This window comes from Oppia nitens, unplaced genomic scaffold, assembly GCF_028296485.1.
Source record: "Oppia nitens isolate AA-2021 unplaced genomic scaffold, nextdenovo-longstitch-racon4-pilon3 scaffold1_pilon_pilon_pilon, whole genome shotgun sequence".
NCBI lineage: Eukaryota > Metazoa > Arthropoda > Arachnida > Sarcoptiformes > Oppiidae > Oppia > Oppia nitens.
The window spans coordinates 1563177-1582762 of record NW_026533199.1 but is presented as its reverse complement, the minus strand read 5'-3'; the positions used below and the strand labels follow the sequence as shown (position 1 = coordinate 1582762).

General features: G+C 29.1%; 4 protein-coding genes across 4 annotated transcripts; all 4 read right to left on the bottom strand.

Moving 5' to 3' along the window:
* Positions 1 to 383: 383 nt before the first annotated feature.
* Positions 384 to 5653, bottom strand: LOC128952762 (zinc finger protein 761-like). Its single transcript, XM_054298203.1, has 6 exons — positions 5224 to 5653; positions 4660 to 5157; positions 2279 to 2637; positions 1999 to 2203; positions 761 to 1921; positions 384 to 685 (listed from the first exon to the last, which is right to left on the bottom strand). Exons 1-6 carry the CDS (start codon positions 5651 to 5653, stop codon positions 399 to 401), a joined length of 2940 nt encoding a protein of 979 aa, XP_054154178.1. The 3' UTR covers positions 384 to 398.
* Positions 5654 to 6367: 714 nt separating this feature from the next.
* Positions 6368 to 8276, bottom strand: LOC128952761 (zinc finger protein 271-like). The gene is made up of 4 exons (XM_054298201.1): positions 7754 to 8276; positions 7470 to 7687; positions 7030 to 7412; positions 6368 to 6614 (listed from the first exon to the last, which is right to left on the bottom strand). The coding sequence occupies exons 1-4, from the start codon at positions 8274 to 8276 to the stop codon at positions 6368 to 6370; spliced, it is 1371 nt and encodes a 456-aa protein (XP_054154176.1).
* Positions 8277 to 8761: 485 nt separating this feature from the next.
* On the bottom strand, positions 8762 to 11870 carry LOC128952760 (zinc finger protein 107-like). The gene is made up of 6 exons (XM_054298200.1): positions 11459 to 11870; positions 10892 to 11353; positions 10752 to 10813; positions 10246 to 10699; positions 9648 to 10124; positions 8762 to 9573 (listed from the first exon to the last, which is right to left on the bottom strand). Exons 1-6 carry the CDS (start codon positions 11868 to 11870, stop codon positions 8762 to 8764), a joined length of 2679 nt encoding a protein of 892 aa, XP_054154175.1.
* Positions 11871 to 16230: 4360 nt separating this feature from the next.
* LOC128952755 (uncharacterized) lies at positions 16231 to 17150 on the bottom strand. Its single transcript, XM_054298196.1, has 3 exons — positions 17104 to 17150; positions 16437 to 17018; positions 16231 to 16377 (listed from the first exon to the last, which is right to left on the bottom strand). The coding sequence occupies exons 2-3, from the start codon at positions 17013 to 17015 to the stop codon at positions 16231 to 16233; spliced, it is 726 nt and encodes a 241-aa protein (XP_054154171.1). The 5' UTR covers positions 17016 to 17018; positions 17104 to 17150.
* Between the last annotated feature and the right edge of the window lie 2436 nt (positions 17151 to 19586).

Here is a 19586-nt window from a genome sequence, read left to right as displayed (position 1 = left end):
CTTTGATTTAKTGGCGGATCTGGTAGTGACTATCGGAMCARTCGATCCATTTCTATGAGCYRTCGAAACAATTAAATGATTATTATGTATGAAATACAGTGAATGAAAAYAATCGGTTAAATTGAATGAGAAATAGTTTTAAACAGAAAATCAAACCAAAAAATACAATTTTTTTGTTGTTGATAAAAACTGATACCAATTAAAGCAAATAATAATAATTATTATAATTCAATTCAATCATTATTATTGTAAATGTGAAGCAATTTTTTTATATAAAAAAATCAATTCATAAAACCTTTAATTATTAGATAATAATTGATATAATGGTATAACTAATGAATGTAAGTCTCAATTAATCAGTTTATCATTTGAGAGTTCACTTGAGGTATTGATAATAATCAATATAACGGTTTGGTGTCGACTACCGATTCGCCAATAGCTATAATAACCGGCTTATTGTGAGTAGTGATCAGTTTAGTTGGCGTTGACAAAGTCGTATCCATCGATTTGGTGGACACTTCGGCAGTTGTCTTGWCGTTGATTATCCTATTTTTCATAATCGTTGTATTCTTCTTCATTGCCGCTGCCGATGACATCGTATGTCTTTTGTTCCGCTCATTCAGTGGACTTAAAACAAAAGCAGATTTTGTTTGTTTGGATTCAATTTCTTTATCAATCGATGGCACTGTTTTAGACAACAACAACAACAGAATCAAGAAAATGTAAATAAATTAAACATATTATAAGATATGTTACATACATTTCAAGCAATTCTTGTGAATCCGTTTCTGGTGTCCAAACAATGTGAACTTGTATTTAAACGATGCATTGCAGTCCTTATAATTGCATACAAACGGCCGATTAGGCGAGTGAATCAATTTCGGGAGTCGATGCAGTATTTTTGTATTATTCAACGGCATATTGCAGTCATCGTAGTTGCAGACAATTTGACGATTAGTTTTATGAACCAAACTCTGGTGTAAACGCAATCTATTTCTACGTTTAAACGATTTGTTGCAATCATCGTAATTGCAAACAAATGGCCGATCACTTGTGTGAACTGCTTTCTGATGTCCAATCATATTTGATTTGCTTTTAAAAGACATGTCGCAGTCATTATAATTGCAAACAAATGGCCGATCAGTTGTGTGAACTGCTTTCTGATGTCCAATCATATTTGATTTGCGTTTAAAAGACATGTCGCAGTCATTATAATTGCAAACAAATGGCCGATCAGTCGAGTGAACAAATTTCTTGTGTTGTTGCAATGTTAGTTTATTTTTGAACAATTTGTCGCAATCATCATAATTGCAGACAATTAGCCGATTATTTGAGTGAATCACTTTCTGGTGTCTATTCAGTGTTAGTTTATTTTTGAACAATTTGTTGCAGTCATCATAGTTGCAGACAATTTGCCGATTAGTCGAGTGAACAGTTGACTGATGTCCACTCAGTGTGTCTTTTCGTTTGAATGATTGATTGCAGTTCTTGTAATTGCAGACAAACGGCCGATTGGTTGAGTGAATCAGTTTATGTTTAAAGAGTATCCATTTACTACTGAACTTAAAGTGACATTTATCGCAAGCAAACGGTTTCATTGTATGTTTTTTTGCCAAATGATTGAGTAGTGATAAGTTGGCGAAAAACTTTTTACCGCATTTATTACATCTGAATGGACGACATTTCAAGTGACAACTATTCACATGAATTTCAAGCTTTGCCGCCGACGACAAATAGCGGTCGCATTCAATACATTTGAATTGTTGATTGACTATAGATTCAAATTCAGACAACTTTAAACTTSTTTTGCCGATAATCTTTGATTTATTATTATTCGTTATTTTTAACGGACTTATGAGTACAACGGATTGTGTTTGCAATGCAAGTCTTTTCAACTCTAGTTCACTATCAGTTGATATCACTGTTTAGGACAAGATTTTATTACTTTTCACAACAATAATACAAATTCATAACAAAAATATGACAAAAATTGTTTACCACTGCTGTCGTCCACCTCATCATTATTGCTGTCCGAAACGTTGTCGAAGTTGCTGACCATCTGATCGTTTAAATTGACAAAAGATTTTCTGACAGATATGTCTTGTCTGGAGGGCATCTCTTGTTTGTCACTGTCATAGTCATCATCGGTGACATCATTGTCCAGTTTAGCCAATTCAAAGCCATTAGTATTATTTGATAATATCTTTTTTTTAGGTAACCATTAGATGTGATTAAAAAAAATTTTTGATTACCACTGTCACTGCTTATCATTACTCACCGAAATTGTGTCCATATTGTCATCCAAAATGATAGAAAGCTGTCTATTAGATACCGATTGTCTTTCAGTAATCACTACTTGCCGTTTGTCACCGTCATAGTCATCATTGGTAGTAATATCTACGAGTTTGGCCAACGCCTGTCGTAACAGTAATTTCTGACCAATAGATATCTGTGTCGGCAACAGATGCCAATCTTTGTCCATATCAATGGTCCGCAATGTGTGCACCGAATCGATACCATTTCGGACCAGAATGTCAATCGTTTCGGCACTGATATCGACAAAACGAGACAAATACCGGTGACAATCGGTTTGCATTGTCGACTGCGGCGATATCGCTGATCTATCCGGTGATGATGCTGTCAATTGTCAATATGTGCACAAAAAATACAATAATATTAAATTTAAAAAAAAACGGTTAAACTAAAAATATTTAATAAAAATAATTTGCTAAAAACTTTTTACAATGTTTTCAAAAATATACTCATTTTAAATAAATCTTATCAATCATTTATAATCAAATACTTTTGAATATTAATACTTTAATAATATTAAAAATACTTAATAAAAACTTAATCTGTTTTCTGTATATCATATCAAACATCATATACACTGTTTAGAAATATATATATAAATATATATATAAAGTTATATTTGTTTTGGCTATAAATATAATATGATTTATATTATTTCTAGTTTAGCATAAAATATAATCAATAATTTAATTAACAAATGCTTGCAATGAAAAACATTGACTTATTTTAGCACAAATTCACTAAATTTATTACACATACAATATATTGTTAGTTATATTTATTGCCTTTTAATTCACTTTTTGAAGCTAAAAGTTTTAACTCTAACCTAACTCTAGAGTATAATCTTTCTAAAGTATAGAGTCTATACTATAGACACTGTACAAGCATTTTAGTACTTTTATTTTTAGAAAATAATTTTCACAAAAATTCATATTTATTTAATTACTAATATAAATGTATTGTCCTATAAAACTATGCTATTGTAATAAAACTTTTGAAAAGATATTTTACAAATGATATATAAATAGTATGTTTCAGAAAAGTTCGGACAACTTTCCAATGAAGGGAACTTCCTTAATAAAAATTACTCCAATTTTCCCGAAAAATAGATAAAATAAAATATTTTCCCGTTAGAAAGTAAAATGTATTTTTTTTTATTTTTACAATAAATAATACCAAAATTAATAATTTTTTTGCATAAAATTTCATWGAAATAATTATTAAAAAAAATTGATTTAAATAAATTTAGTGATACTATCTCAACTAATAATACTCARAATTTAATATAAGATATCTTATAATTAAAATTTGTTGTTTACTTTGTTTGAATTGGTTCAAAACAGTGATGTAATTGTAAAAAATTAATTACAATACAGTAATTAAATTATTTAAACTAAAACTAATAAAATTTATATCAAAATAATTAGTAAACAAAAAGTACTAAATCWAAAAGTTATTTACTTTTTAATTGTTTTCATATAACTGATTATTTAATCAATTGATTTTAAAAATTAAATTAATATTTAGATCACTAAATAATGTTTTATTATTTTATTTTTGCGCAAAAAATCTGATTTAACTTTTAGTTTAAAAATTATGAGAAAAATATTAATAAATATTATTATTTTTTGCTACAATTACACTATAGTTTTTATATTATAATAATATTATTATTTAAAATACATTGAATGAAAACAATCAATTAAATAGAATAAGAGATTAATTTAAAAAATTAATAGTTTTTAGATAAATTTTTTTCATACATAATAATTTACATATAAATATATTACCGATAGATTAAATAATATATAAGTTATATATTCAAATAAGTACTCAAAAAAAAATTCAAATTTTCTATAATTTAATCTAAAATACTATAATTATTATGTTTAATAAAAAAATCAATACTTTAATAGAGATTTACAGTATATGTGTAATGAATGAATGATTAGTTTCATTCAAATGTTTTAATCATTAGTGAAATTTTTTTTGGTGATATAACGGTGTGGTATTCAAAGTTTTTTTTTATGGTTAACTTATTGTACTGTTTTGTAGCAACAAAATAGAGATAAGATATTATAATTTAAAAAATTTCAACAGAAAAAAATTATAAGACAATCAGTGAGTTGTGTGCAAACATTTAAATCGACGACCACTTGGARCCCATGGCCTAAACTATTTGGTGAATCAGTTTCTGGTGTCCAAWCAAATCTTGTTTACGTTTGTAAGACTTGTAGCAGTTATTGTAATTGCATACAAACAATCGATCAGATGAGTGAACATATTTCTGGTGATTAATTAAAACTCTTTTTTCTTTGAAAGACTTGTCACAGTCTTTGTAATTACAYACAAATGGCCGATCAGACGAGTGAACATATTTCTGGTGTCCAATCAAATGTTTTTTTAATTTGTAAGACTTGTAGCAGTTATTGTAATTGCAGAMAAATGGCCGATCAGTCGAATGTCTATTTTGATGTCTAATAAGATCATGTTTWGTCTGTCCTTTAAACAGGCATTTGTCGCAATCAAACAATCGGATGCCATGTTTTAGTCCCAAATGATGGAGTWGTGATGTGTTGGCGAAGAACTGTTTATTGCATTTATAACACTTGAATGGTTGACATTTCCTGTGCTTTCTATTCACATGACTTTGAAGTGATGTCTTATATAAGAAAAAGCTGTCGCATTGACCACATTTCAGGCGATTTTTGCGTTTAATTTTAACCTCAGACCTAATTAAACAACTATTGTCGACAGTCTTTGATAAATTAATCGGCATTTTTATCGGACTTATGACAACAAATGCTTGTTTTTTCAATTCAAGTTGACTATCAATTGATGTCACTGTTTCGGTCAAAATTATATTAGTTTACATTACAATTAAATGAAAAATATGATAAAACTGATTACCACTACTGTCCTCCACATCAATATCGTTATCCGACGGCATCTCATTGTTTTCCGAAACACTATCAAAAACGCTGTCCGTTTGATCCCTCAAATTGACAAAAGATTTTCTATCACATTCTGTTGAAGTACTTGTAGTCATCGTTTGTTTATCACTGCAATTGTTGTTGTTATTGTTGACCTCAATATTGTTATCCATAACTATATCCATCATTTCATCCTTCAAAGTGATGATCTCTATTGGCTGACTGTTAGATACCAGTCGTCTTGCATTTATCACTTGCKGTCTGTTGTCACCGCCATCAACGTCATCATCGGTGATATCTGCGAGTTTGTCCAACGCCTGTCGTATAAGTAATTTCTGACCAATGGATATCTGTGTCGGCAATAGATGCCAATCTTTGTCCATATTTATGGTCCGCAATGCGTTCATCGAATTGATGTCATTTTCGACGAGTGTCTGAATCGTGTCGTCTCTGATATCGACAAAACGAGACAAATATCGGTAAAATTCAGTTGACCTGTTAAAAGAGGTCTGATGCAATTATCTGGCCAATCATAAGAGTAAATAAAAAATAATTAATTATAAATATATCCAGTCTAAAATTATCTATAACTTTACCATTGGTCATTTTTATATTAAAAATATAGTTTAATAGATATTCACAAAACATTATGAGTCGGGAGTCTGATGCTGGTCTGATTTTAAGATAGAGCCTAAAAAATACTGAGAAAAATATTATTTATTAAACCTATAGTAAAATAAATTACAGTAAAGTCATAGAATTATATATCATTAAATATATCGTATAATTACAGCTAATCATAAAAAATAATTATTAGGTCCAAAATAAGTTTAATAAATGTTTTTTAAAAAAAAAACGATATTTAATTAGTTTTACAATTTACAAATAGAGTACCAAATCATCAATTATAAGAAAAAATAAAAAATTAAATTTAAAGCATAAAAACCGTAAATAAAAACAAAAATCGGGTTAAAATTAATTAATATTTATTTTCTTTGGGATAATTGTATTCAAACTTTTAGATAAGACAATGAATTGTTGTCGTCAATCATTTGGATGCAATCAAATTAAACTGTTTGTTTAAAAACTTTCTGTGAATTTGTTTCTGGTGTTTATACAAATTATCTGAACGATTTGTTGCAATCACTGTAATTACAGACAAATGTCTGATTAGTTGAATGAAAACAACTTTGGTGTCTAATCATATTTCCTTTCTTTTTAAACAATTTATTGCAGTCAACGTAATTGCATACAAACGGCCGATCAGACGAGTGAACATATTTCTGGTGATTAATTAAAACTTGTTTTTGTTTGAAAGACTTGTCACAGTCTTTGTAATTACACACAAATGGCCTGAAGTAAAATAAGCTTTATATAAAAAAATGTCGTATAATTACAGTTAAGATAATGCGTTTTTTTAAATAAAAAAAGTAATTAACTTAAATATAATGCAATTTTTTATATTTAATATTAAAATTATAAGAAAAAAAGTTATTTAATTCTAAATTTATCAAATTATTTATGAATTTTGTTGTTAAAATTACAGTATAATGTATTACCGTAAATTATTTGATATAATTATTTTTAAAAATATAGTAAAGGAAAACAAATTTTTTATATTAATTGACAGAAAAAAAGTTTTATAACCAAAAGCGAAAATATAAATAATTATTATAAAACCAGTAAATACCAAATACTAATGAAAATTGTCCACCATTAGTTGGCCATAATAGCGGTAGTGATCGGCTCATCGTGAGTTGAGATCAGTTTGGTTGGCGCTGACGAAGTGGTTTGTTTGGATACAATTTCTTTGGAATCAATCGATGGCATTGTTTTAATTTTTTCATAAATCTTGTGCACCCGTTTCTGGTGTACAATCATATCATTTTTAAGTTTGTATGATTTGTTGCAGTTATCGTAATTGCACGGAAATAGTCTCTCAGACGAATGAATTCGAATCTTGTGTTGAATCATGTCATTTTTGCGTTTAAACGATTTGTTGCAGTCTTTGTAATTGCAGACAAATGGCCGATCAGTCGAATGAGTGATTTGATGTCTAATAAGAATCTGTTTATTCAGTCCTTTAAACGGACATTTGTCGCATCCAAACAATCGGATGCTATGTTTTAGTCCTAAATGTTTGTTTAGTGTACTGTTAGTGAAGAACTGTTTATTGCATTTATAACACTTGAATGGTTGACATTTCCTGTGCTATCTATTAACATGACTTTCAAGTGATGTCTTATATAAGAAAAAGCGGTCGCATTGACCACATTTCAGACGATTTTTGCGTTTGGTTTTAACCTCAGACCTAATTAAACAACTATTGTCGACAGTCTTTGTCGATAAATTAATCGGCATTTTTAGCGGACTTATGACAACAACGGGTTGTGTTTTCAATGCAAGTCTTTTCRATTCAAGTTGACTATCAATTGATGTCACTGTTTCGGTCAAAATTATATTAGTTTACATTAAAATTAAATGAAAAATATGATAAAACTGATTACCATTGCTGTCCTCCACATCAATATCGTTATCCGACGGCATCTCATTGTTTTCGGAAAAATTTTCAAAAACGCTGTCCGTTTGATCTCTTAAATTGACAAAAGATCTTCTATCACATTCTGTTGAAGTAATAGTAGTCATCGTTTGTTTATCACTGCCATTGTTGTTGTTGTTGTTGTTGACCTCAATATTGTTATCCATAACTATATCCATCATTTCATCCTTCAAAATGATTATCTCTATTGGCTTACTGTTAGATACGAGTCGTCTTTCATTTATCAATTGCAGTCTGTCGTTACCGCCATCAACGTCATCATCAGTGATATCTGTGAGTTTGTCCAACGCCTGTCGTATAAGTAATTTCTGACCAATGGATATCTGTGTCGGCAATAAATGCCAATCTTTGTCCATATTTATGGCCCGCAATGCGTTCATCGAATTGATGTCATTTTGGACGAGTGTCTGAATAGTGTCGTCTCTGATATCGACAAAACGAGACAAATATCGGTAAAATTCGGTTGACATATCCTGACCAGTGATATTTCAAAACAAAAATTTAATATCAAATTAAAACCGAATAAATGTTTAATCTTTTAACTAATGCCTTAAAAATAACTTTTTTAATAAAATAAAAATTTAGGATAAAAATACAGTTCGTTGAACACATAAAAAAACTGAGAAAAATATTATTTTTTCAATAAACTTATATTAAAATAAATTACAGTAAAGTCATAGAAATATATATCGTATAATTAGAGCTAATCATTAAAAATAATTAGTACATCCAAAATAAATTTAATAAATGTTTTACAAAAAAAAAATGATATTTAATTAGTTTTACAATTTACAAATTGAGAAACAAATCATCAATTATAGGAAAAAAATACAAATTAAATTATTAGCATAAATATCGTAACCAAAACAAAAATCGGGTTAAAATTAATGAATATTTATTTTTTTTAGGATTTGTGTCCAAACTTTTATATAAGACAATGAGTTGTTGTCGCCAATCATTTGGATGCAATCGAATTGAACTGTTTGTTGAAAAATTTTTTTCCGTGAAACTGTTTCTGGTGTTTATACAAACTATGAGACCATTTGAACGATTTGTTGCAATCAATGTAATTACAGACAAATGTCTGATTGGTTGAATGAAAATAATTCTGGTGTCTAATCATAGTTGCTTTCTGTTTAAACAATTTATTGCAGTCAACGTAATTGCATACAAACGGCCGATCAGACGAGTGAACATATTTCTGGTGTCCAATTAAAACTGGTTTTTGTTTGAAAGATTTGTCACAGTCTTTGTAATTACACAAAAATGGCCGATCAGATGAGTGAACATATTTCTGGTGTGCAATCAAATGTTTTTTTAATTTGTAAGACTTGTAGCAGTTATTGTAATTGCAGACAAATGGCCGATCAGTTGAATGTCTAGTTTTATGTATAATAAGATACCKTTTAGTCTGTCCTTTAAACGGGCATTTGTCGCAAYCAAACAATCGGATGCCATGTTTTAGTCCCAAATGACAGARTAGTGATGTKTTGGTGAAGAACTGTTTATTGCATTTATAACACTTGAATGGTTGACATTTCCTGTGCTGTCTATTCACATGACTTTCAAATGATGTCTTATATAAGAAAAAGCGGTCGCATTGACCACATTTGAAACGATTTTTTCTTTTACTTTTGACATCAAACAGATGTCTATTGTCGACAGTYTTTGATATTTTAATCGGCATTTTTAGTGGACTAATGACTACAACGGGTTGTGTTTTTAATGCAAGTCTTTTCAAATCTGATTCATTAAAACTTGWTATCACTGTTTAAAATGAAGATTTTATTAGTTTTTATATAAAATTATGTCAATTATGATGTGATGTAATAATTACTTACCACTGCTGTTCTCTACATCAATATTGATATCCAATGCCATCTTATTGTTATCAAAAATTCTGWCCATTTGATCGTTAAAATTGACAAAAGATCTTCTGTTACATTCAGTTGGACTGTTAGCCRTCTCTTGATTGTCACTGCCATCGTTGTCATCATCGGYTATAWYAGCAGATTTTACCGATTCGCTAATATCAGTAATAACCGCCTTATTGTGAGTARGAATCAGTTTGATTGGCACTAACAAAGCCGTACTCATCGATTTGGTGGACACCTTGTCRTTGRTTATAGTATTCTTCAAAATCTTAGTCGTCATTAACTTTTTCCTCCACAATAACCACTGTTTATTTATCATCTTTTTCTTCTTCTTCATTGCCGCTRCCGAAGACATCGTATGTCTTTTGAACGGTATTTTCTGTGCACTTAAAACAACAGTRGGTTTTGTTTGTTTGGATACAATTTCTTTATCAATCGATGGCACTGTTATAACAACAACAACAACAAAACAACAACAAAGAAATGACAATATATTAAACAAATTATAAGACCAAATCTGATCWGWTGTGTTGTATTGACAAACATTTTGATATTTTAAACTTACGATAATTCTTGTSCATCCGTTTCTGGTGTCCAAWCATTGMCTCWTTGACTTTGAACKWGTTGTCGCAGTTATCGTAATTCAATAGARACTCAGATGAATGCGACAATTTCTGGTGKTTARTCAAAKWATGTTTTAATTTGTATGATTTGTCGCAGTTCTTATAGTTGCAGACAAATGGCCGATCAGTMGAGTGAMTGRCTTTATGGTRAATAAGATTATGTTTATTCTTTGTCTTGTATTGGCATTTATCGCAAAAACGATMGGATGCGATGTTTTTGTCCCAAATGATTAAGTAGTGACTCATTAGCGGCAAATTTTTTCTGGCATTTGTGGCACTGGATTGGCGTCCAATTCTTATGRTATCTGTTTTTGTGTCTCTCCAGCCATAACTTCGACYGAAAAAAKCGGTCGCATTCATCACATTTGAAACGATCGTTATTATTGGTTTCAATTTCTGACMAATTTAGATGACAATTGTCGACAGTATTTGCAGATCCATTGATTACCGGAATTTTTTGCGGACTAATCACTACAACGGGTTGTGTTWTCAACTCTATTTSATTATCAACTGATTGTTTGAAGTCAACATTTATTAGTTTTTTTGTAACAATTATGAGTTCATCAAAATAGTGACTAAACTGCTTACCATTGCTGTCATCCACATCAGTATTGTTATCCGAAATGTTGTCYGTTTTATCGTTCAAATTGTCACATCCTTCTGGACTGTTAGCCATCTCTTGTTTGTCACCACCACCACTGYCATCKTTATCATCGACTATTTCTGCAACTCTTACCAATTGATTTTTTGACAATAGTTTCTGAGTATCGATRCCATGAATTGCTACCAAATGATTGATTAGTGATTCATAAGCGACAAACTCTTTGCCGCATTCCTGGCATTTGTTTGGCGTCCAGTTCTTGTGATATCTGTTTATGTGTGTCTCAAGTCTTGCTTTTGACATAAAAATCAGATCGCATTCAAGACATTTGATTTGATCAGTATTTTGTTTATTCGTCGACTTTTTTTGCGGACATTTGACTCTAATAACGGGTTGTGTTTCGGATAGAGATTTATTTAACTCTAACTGATTATTATTATTCACTGACACTGTTGTTAAAGTTAWGATATAATTATTTTTAAAAATTWTAATAATAAATGTGAYAAAACTGCTTACCATTGCTGTCCTCCACATCAGTATCATTAGTATCCAACAGCTTTTCAGCTGATGTGAAATCATGCCTTCTTTGCATTTAAACGATTTGTGGCAGTCTTTGTAATTGCAGACAAATGGCCGATCAGTCGAATGTCTAGTTTGATGTATAATAAGTTTATATTTAGTCAGTCCTTTAAACGGACATTTGTCGCAACCAAACAATCGGATGCCATGTTTTAGTCCCAAATGACTGTTTAGTGCACTGTTAGTGAAGAACTGTTTATTGCATTTATAACACTTGAATGGTTGACATTTCCTGTGCTTTCTATTCACATGACTTTCTAATGATGTTTTATATTTGAAAAAGCGGTCGCATTGACCACATTTCAGTCGATTTTTGCGTTTGGTTTTAACCACAGACCTTATTAAACAACTATTGTCGACAGTCTTTGTCGATAAATTAATCGGCATTTTTAGCGGACTTATGACAACAACGGGTTGTGTTTTCAATGCAAGTCTTTTCAATTCAAGTTGACTATCAATTGATGTCACTGTTTCGGTCAAAATTATATTAGTTTTTTTTTCATTAAATTGTTAAAATTAAATTAAATTTTCAAAAAAAACATCTTTAATTCATTACAATTAGAAGGAACTGTTGAATGTTATGATGACTTAATAATAATTATGATATATTAAATATTTTTTTTATAAATATAATGATATGTCATAACTATTATTAAGTCATCATAAAAATGGGACAAAAATTTATTACCACTACTCAGGACATCAATATTGTTATCCGACGACGACTTCTCTTTAGTATCCAAATCGTTATTATCGAAAACGTTGTCCATTTGATTGTCTAAATCGTCATTAATTATCTCAACATCTGGTCTTTTAGCCATTGATTTTAGTTTATGATTGCCATCGTTGTCATCGTCGGTAACATCTGTTGCAAGTTTTGCCAATGACTGTTGCAATAGTATCTTCTGTGCCATAGATATCTGCGGCGGAAAATAATACCAGTGTTTATCCATATCGATGGCCAGCAATGAGTTCAACGAATTGAAACCATTTTCAATCAAAATGTCAATCGTTTCGGCAGTAATATCGACAAAACGAGACAAATATCGGTGACAATCGGTTGACATGATATCTGACCAGTGATATCGGCTACAAAGCAGACATATAATGCAAAATTAATTACTAAATTTAATTTTAGTAATTGAAACAAAAAATTTAAATTTTATATATAAATTATTTGTCTTACAAAACAATTATAAATACTATTAATAAATCCAAAAGTTATTCAATCTGTCAATGTTTTAACGATAACTAACTAATTATCTAATTAATTGTTAATGAAATTAAATAATTTAATATCATATAAATTTAGACAAAAATGTTTAATTCGTTTATTTGATGCTAAAAATTATATAACACTTTAAATAATGTGATAAAAATTACAGTTGACTGAAATACATAAAATTATTTTTTTGTTGTTTAAATTACAGTATAATGTTATGTTAAAGTTATTACAATAAATAATTTTATATAATAAATAGGGGAATGCCTTAACTGCGGTCCGCTATGGGAAATGCTGCGGTCCGGATTTACACGAAAGCTGGTGGTCAGATCTTGCGGTCCTTAATAGAAAAGTTGTAGATAATTAAAAGTTGGTCTAGGGTTCCGATAAGTAAAAAATTATCCGACCACCAGGAGGCGCACAAAAAAATTAAAACGTGTATTTTTTTTATAGAAAATGCTGCGGTCCCGTTTTACCCGAAAACGGGTGGTCAAATCTTGCGGTCCTCAATACAAAAGTTGTAGATAATTAAAAGTTGGTCTAGGGTGGTCCGACCAATTAAAACGTGTATTTTTTTTATAGAAAATGCGGTCCTCAATACAAAAGTTGTTGTAGATAATTAAAAGTTGGTCTAGGGTTCCGATAAGTAAAAAATTATCTGACCACCAGGGGGCGCACAAAAAAATTAAAACATGTATTTTTTGTATAGAAAAAGCTGCGGTCCGGATTTACACGAAAACGGGTGGTCAGATCTTGCGGTCCTTAATAGAAAAGTTGTAGATAATTAAAAGTTTGTCTAGGGTTCCGATAAGTAAAAAATTATCCGACCACCAGGGGGCGCACAAAAAAATTAAATTATTTTTTTATTGAAAATTGTCTGTTTATAATATTGTTTAATGTTATATTATGTTATTATAATATTATTTATAAAATATTATAATTTAACCATATGTAGCAAAAAATAATAATTAAAAAATAAATAGTATTTTACAATGAATATTATATCATTTTTTTAATTTATTTTGTTTACTTGTATTAATTCATTTGATATTGTTAGTAATAACATAATTATATTTGAACAAGATTCAAATATAGTGTTTACAAATAGTATAATATTTTTTATTAATTAATTTAGCTGTGATAATTTATACAATATACGATTTATTTTAGGATTATTAAAAAATGATTTATAAAAAACTATTTTATTTTATTTTTATGTACAATTTATTTGCATTGTAAAGTTGGAAGTAAAATTGTAATAATATTTGTTTATGTAAAAAGTAATTAAATTAATATTTTGTTTAACATATGGTTAAATTTATATAATATTTTAAAACATTATAAACAATATGTACAGCAATTAAGAATGTAAAAAATTATATTTGTGATTAATTACTGTACAATTATCTGGTTTAATAATTTAATTATTTAATATCAAAAATTATCATCTTTAAAATGTGACTAATCATTTTTTAATAAATTAGGATCGCTATAAAAAATTTTTGTGTGCCACCTGGTGGTCTTAAAATTTTTTATTTAATATAATCTCATACCAATTTTTCTACAACTTTGCTATTGTGGACCGCAAGAACTGATCACGTTTTCGGGTAATACGGGACCGCAGCTTTTTCTATACTTATCAAACATGTTTTATTTTTTTGTGCGCCCCCTGGTGGTCAGATAATTTTTTACTTATCGGAACCCTAGACCAACTTTTAATTATCTACCACTTTTCTATTAAGGACCGCAAGATCTGACCACCCGTTTTCGTGTAAATCCGGACCGCAGCATTTCCCATAGCGGACCGCAGTTAAGGCATTCCCAATAAATAGTTTTAAAAACTTCAATTCAATAGTAAAAAATGATTTATTTGTTATTTTTGTTTAAATTACAGTATAAAGTTATGTTAAAGTTATTACAGTAAATTATTTTATAAAAAGTTTAAAATTAAATTATATAATAGTAAAGTAAGTTTTACTGTGTGAAGAACTAGCATTTATTTAATTCTATTTAATATATTATAAACTATATTATTATTAAAAACATTATTATATTCACATACATACACACATATACTCTCATACATACATATACTCACACATAAACACATACACGCAGTCTCACATCCAGTGACTCTCACACATAGAGCTACGCGGAGAAGCCTAACCGATAGTGCTTCGACTCTCCGTATGCTTTACAATGCATTACCAGTTGATGATGCTAGCGGAGAGTCAACACTGTGTTCTATGTGTTATATACAGCACATCCTATATTAATCAATAATATTTATGATTTTTGTGATTCTAATTTAGTCAATAATTTGTTAATTATTAATATTTTTGTAAATGTTATTTTGGTGCCGATACCTACACATCACACTGAACACAACCATGTAAGACACAATACATAATTATTTATAGTTTAAATATTTATCGATCGGTATAAAAATACATGTAATTCCCATAGACCTGTCAATCACAGCATCCCTGTGCTCTGGTTGCGTCACTGTATCTACAGTTGCGTAACTATAGAATATTCTAGAAGCATAGCCTTGACAGTACATTTATTGATTAGTAGAATCACTATATAATAATGCTTAGCATCCATTATTTTATCAGTTACTCGCTTGCTATCAAAGAGCACGCATCTCTTGTTTTTCAACTTATTATATTCCTATACACTATATTATATTATAATGTAAACAATATGTACTCACTATATATTTTAATGTGCACTTAACTTTAAATAAAATTAAGTTTTATTTCAATGTGAATATATACACTTGTGACGGCATCTAATGAACTTTCGCCTTAATTAATATTATTTATTAATTATTTTCATCATTCATCAACAACTACACTCTACATTGGCTTTTCATCACAGCTTTGCTTCAATGACGGGAAAATCAACCCCACACCCGTCACAACTGTATATAAAAAATATCGCTTAATAGGTAAACTTTGAACTACCCATTAATATTGTAATAAAATCAATGAAAATTATTTGACAATAAATTTATTTAATTAAAATTAAATTAAAAAATTTTAAGTTCAAAAAAAAATTATAAACAATATTAATAAATCAAAAAAGCTAATCCAAAAGTTATCCAATCTATAAATTTTTACCAATAAATGATTATGAAATTAATTGTTTATTAAGATTAGATATTTATCTATAATATCAATCATATACTATTGTATTAATTAAAACAAAAATGTTTAATCGGTTTTATTTGGAGTTAAAAATCATATATTATTGAATAAAATTTTCATTCAATACATTATTTAAATTATTAATATATTGTTTAATAGCTAATAATAACTACAGTATAGTATAAATTTGTAAATTATTTTACTGTTATATAAAAAATATAGTACCGTAGTATTTATTAATAGTAAATAAAAACAATTTGTTATACAGTATTAATTGACAGATAAAAGTATTAGACAATCAAAATTCAATGTAAAAACAATTATTGAGAAACAAAAAAAAACTGAAACAAATTGTTACTGAAAATCCAATTGATCATTGAGTCGACTTTTTCGGTGTCCACGATAGCAAATATATTGGTTTAATATCCGGTTTGGTTTCCACTTTAGGTACGACAATAGGTTGGTGTTGTTGTGGTGCTGTTGCTGCTGCAGACGATACAGTAATTAAGGGCACAGTTGTCTAAAAAAAAGATAAGATATAATCAAATAATAAGACCATCAGTAAGATTGTAAGCAAACATTTGAATGTTGATTCTCGTGCATCCGTTTTTCATGTAAACGCATATAGTGTTTGTTTTTAAATGTTTTGTTGCAGTTATTGTAATTGCAAACAATTCGTCGGCCAGTCGTGTGAACGCAATTCAGGTGTTGACGCAAAAGTGCTTTAGTTTTGAACATTTTGTTACAGTTGTCGTAATTGCATAGAAATGGCCGATCAGTCGAAACAATCCGCTGATGACATTTACGCCGATTACCACTGTTATTGTTGACCTCAACATTGTTATCCAAAACCAACTCTTCGTCGTCTAAAGTGATGATCTCTATTGACTGACTGTTAGATATCGATTGTCTGGCAGTAATCTCTTGTTTGTCACCGTTATTGTCATCGTCGGTAATATCTTCGAGTTTGGCCAATGCCTGTCGTAACAGTAATTTCTGACCAATGGATATCTGTGTCGGCAAATGATGCCAATCTTTGTCCATATTTATGGCCCGCAATGTGTGCACCGAATCGATACCATTTTGGACCAGAATATCGATTGTGTCGGCACTCATACCAACAAAACATGACAAATATCGGCGACAATTGGTTGACATGACCTGATCGGGTGATATCGGGTACAAAAGTAATGATATGTGAGAATACATTATATAATTAACAAAACAAATAAATCTCAAAACTTACAAAACAATTATTAATTATAGTAATTAATTCAAAAGTTTCCAAAAAATAATTTGTTATGTTTTAGTTATTTGTTTGATAACTGATTATCTAATTTATTATTTTATTGTGTGATTAAAATTTTATATAAAAAAGCCACACAAATGCATAATCTGTTTATTTGGTACTAAAAAAATAATATTTTATTCAAAAAAAATGTGCTAAAAATAAAGTTCATTCAATACATAAAATAAAATTGTTTAAAAAATTATTTAGAGTATAGTGTTGTATATTAATGATTATTATGTATGAAATACAGTGAATGAAAATAATCGGTTAAATTGAATGAGAAATAGTTTTAAACAGAAAATCAAACTGATTTTTTTGTTGATAAAAACTGATACCAATTAATGCAAATAATAATAATTATTATAATTCAATTCAATTCAATTCAATTTTATTATTATTATTGTAAAATGATAAGCAATTTTTTTATATAAAAAATCAATTCATAAAACCTTTAATTATTAGATAATAATTGATATAATGGTATAACTAATGAATGTAAGCCTCAATTAATCAGTTTATCATTTGAGAGTTCACTTGAGGTATTGATAATAATCAATATAACGGTTTGGTGTCCACAACTTATTCGCCAATAGCTATAATAACCGGCTTATTGTGAGTAGTGATCAGTTTGGTTGGCGTTGAAACCGATTTGGTGGACACTTCGGGGGCAGTTGTCTTGTCGTTGATTATCTTATTTTTCATAATCTTTGTCTTCTTCATTGCTGCTGCAGATGTTATCGTATGTCTTTTGATCGGCTTTTTCAGTGTATTTAAAACAATAGCTGGTTTTGTTTGTTTGGATACAATTTCTTTATCAGTAATCGATGGCACTGTTGCGATGAAAAAATAAAACTAATTTATTTAAACAAATTATAAGATCATTAGATATATAAGTTTTCATACATTTGGATGCTTTGTGAATCCGTTTTTGGTGATAATTCATTTCTTTTTTAGTTTAAACGATTTGTTGCAGTCATCGTAATTGCATATAAATGGTGGCTCAGCTGAATGGATCCGTTTCTGATGTATAGCCATATCGTAACTCCATTTGAATGCTTTGTCGCAGTTCTCATAGTTGCAGACAAATGGCCGATCAATCGAGTGAATGACTTTATGGCGATTAAGATTATGTTTAGTCCGCGCCCTGTAATGGCATTTATTGCATGAAAACGATGGGATGCCATGAATTCGTCCCAAATGATTAAGTAGTGACTTATTGGCGACAAATACTTCATCGCATTTGTGACACTTGAATGTTGTGATGCATTGATTGCTATGATATCTGTTTATATGTGTCTCAAGTCTCGTCTCAGATTTGAAAAACCGGTCGCAATGACCACATATCAGTCGATTGTTGTCTTTGGTTTGAACTTTTTCAGACAAATTTATTTGACTACTATTGTCGATAGATCATTAAAAAAACTTGAAAATGATATTGATAACGCAGTTTCAACAAGTAACCTAACATCAGGTGTCCAAATATCATTTATTTTTAAAAAATTCGACCAAAATACATGACTAGGCTGATTAGACAATCTTTGATTCATTGATCGACATTTTTAACGGACTTATGAYTACAATCGGTTGTGTTTGCGATTGACTTTTTATCTTAAATTCATTATCAATTGATTTCACTGTTAGATATTATATATAAATATATATATATATATCAATTAGTAAGTCATTATAAAAATGTAACAAAAATTGATTACCATTGCTATCCTCCACATCRATATCGTTGTCCGACTTTTCTTTATTATCCAAACCTTTAACGTAAACGCTGTCCATCTGATCATCTAAATTGATATGACATACCTCTACATCGGCTGATCTTTTAGCCATCATTTGTTTATCATTGCCATTGTTATCATCATTGATAACATCATCCAGTTTTGCCAATGCCTGTTGCAATAGTATTTTCTGTGCAATAGATATCTGCGGCGGTAAATAATACCAATGTTTGTCCATATYGATGGCCAGCAATGTATGGGACGAATCAAAGCCATTGCTAACCATTATGTCAATCGTGTCGGCAGTGATACCGACAAAACCAGACAAATATCGGTGACAAAAGGTTGTCATATCTCTTGACTGCAGTAATATTGTGATTACAATATTGTGATAATAAAATTATTTAGTCTATAACTATAGTTTTCTGATAACTGATTATCTATTATTTTTGTTAATTAAAAAAAACAATTAATTTTATATTAAATTAAATATAAAACAAACAAATGCTTTCAATACATTCAAAAAAAAAACTTTTTTGAAAAAACTACAAATATATTAGAGACCGAAACCAATATTGTTTGGTTATGCAAAAAAAAATAAATTTAATTTTTTTTTAAAATTATAATAAAATATATTTAATTATTTATTCAATTTATACTATACTGTATATATAAAATTAAGTCTTACTTATTAATATTTATCATATA

Coding starts and splice junctions, on each gene's coding strand:
- LOC128952755 (XM_054298196.1), bottom strand. CDS start 17,015: ATGTCAACCAATTGTCGCCGATATTTGTCATGTTTTGTTGGTATGAGT. Junction 16,378..16,436: donor ACGAGAATCAACATTCAAAT/GTTTGCTTACAA, acceptor TCTTTTTTTTAG/ACAACTGTGCCCTTAATTAC.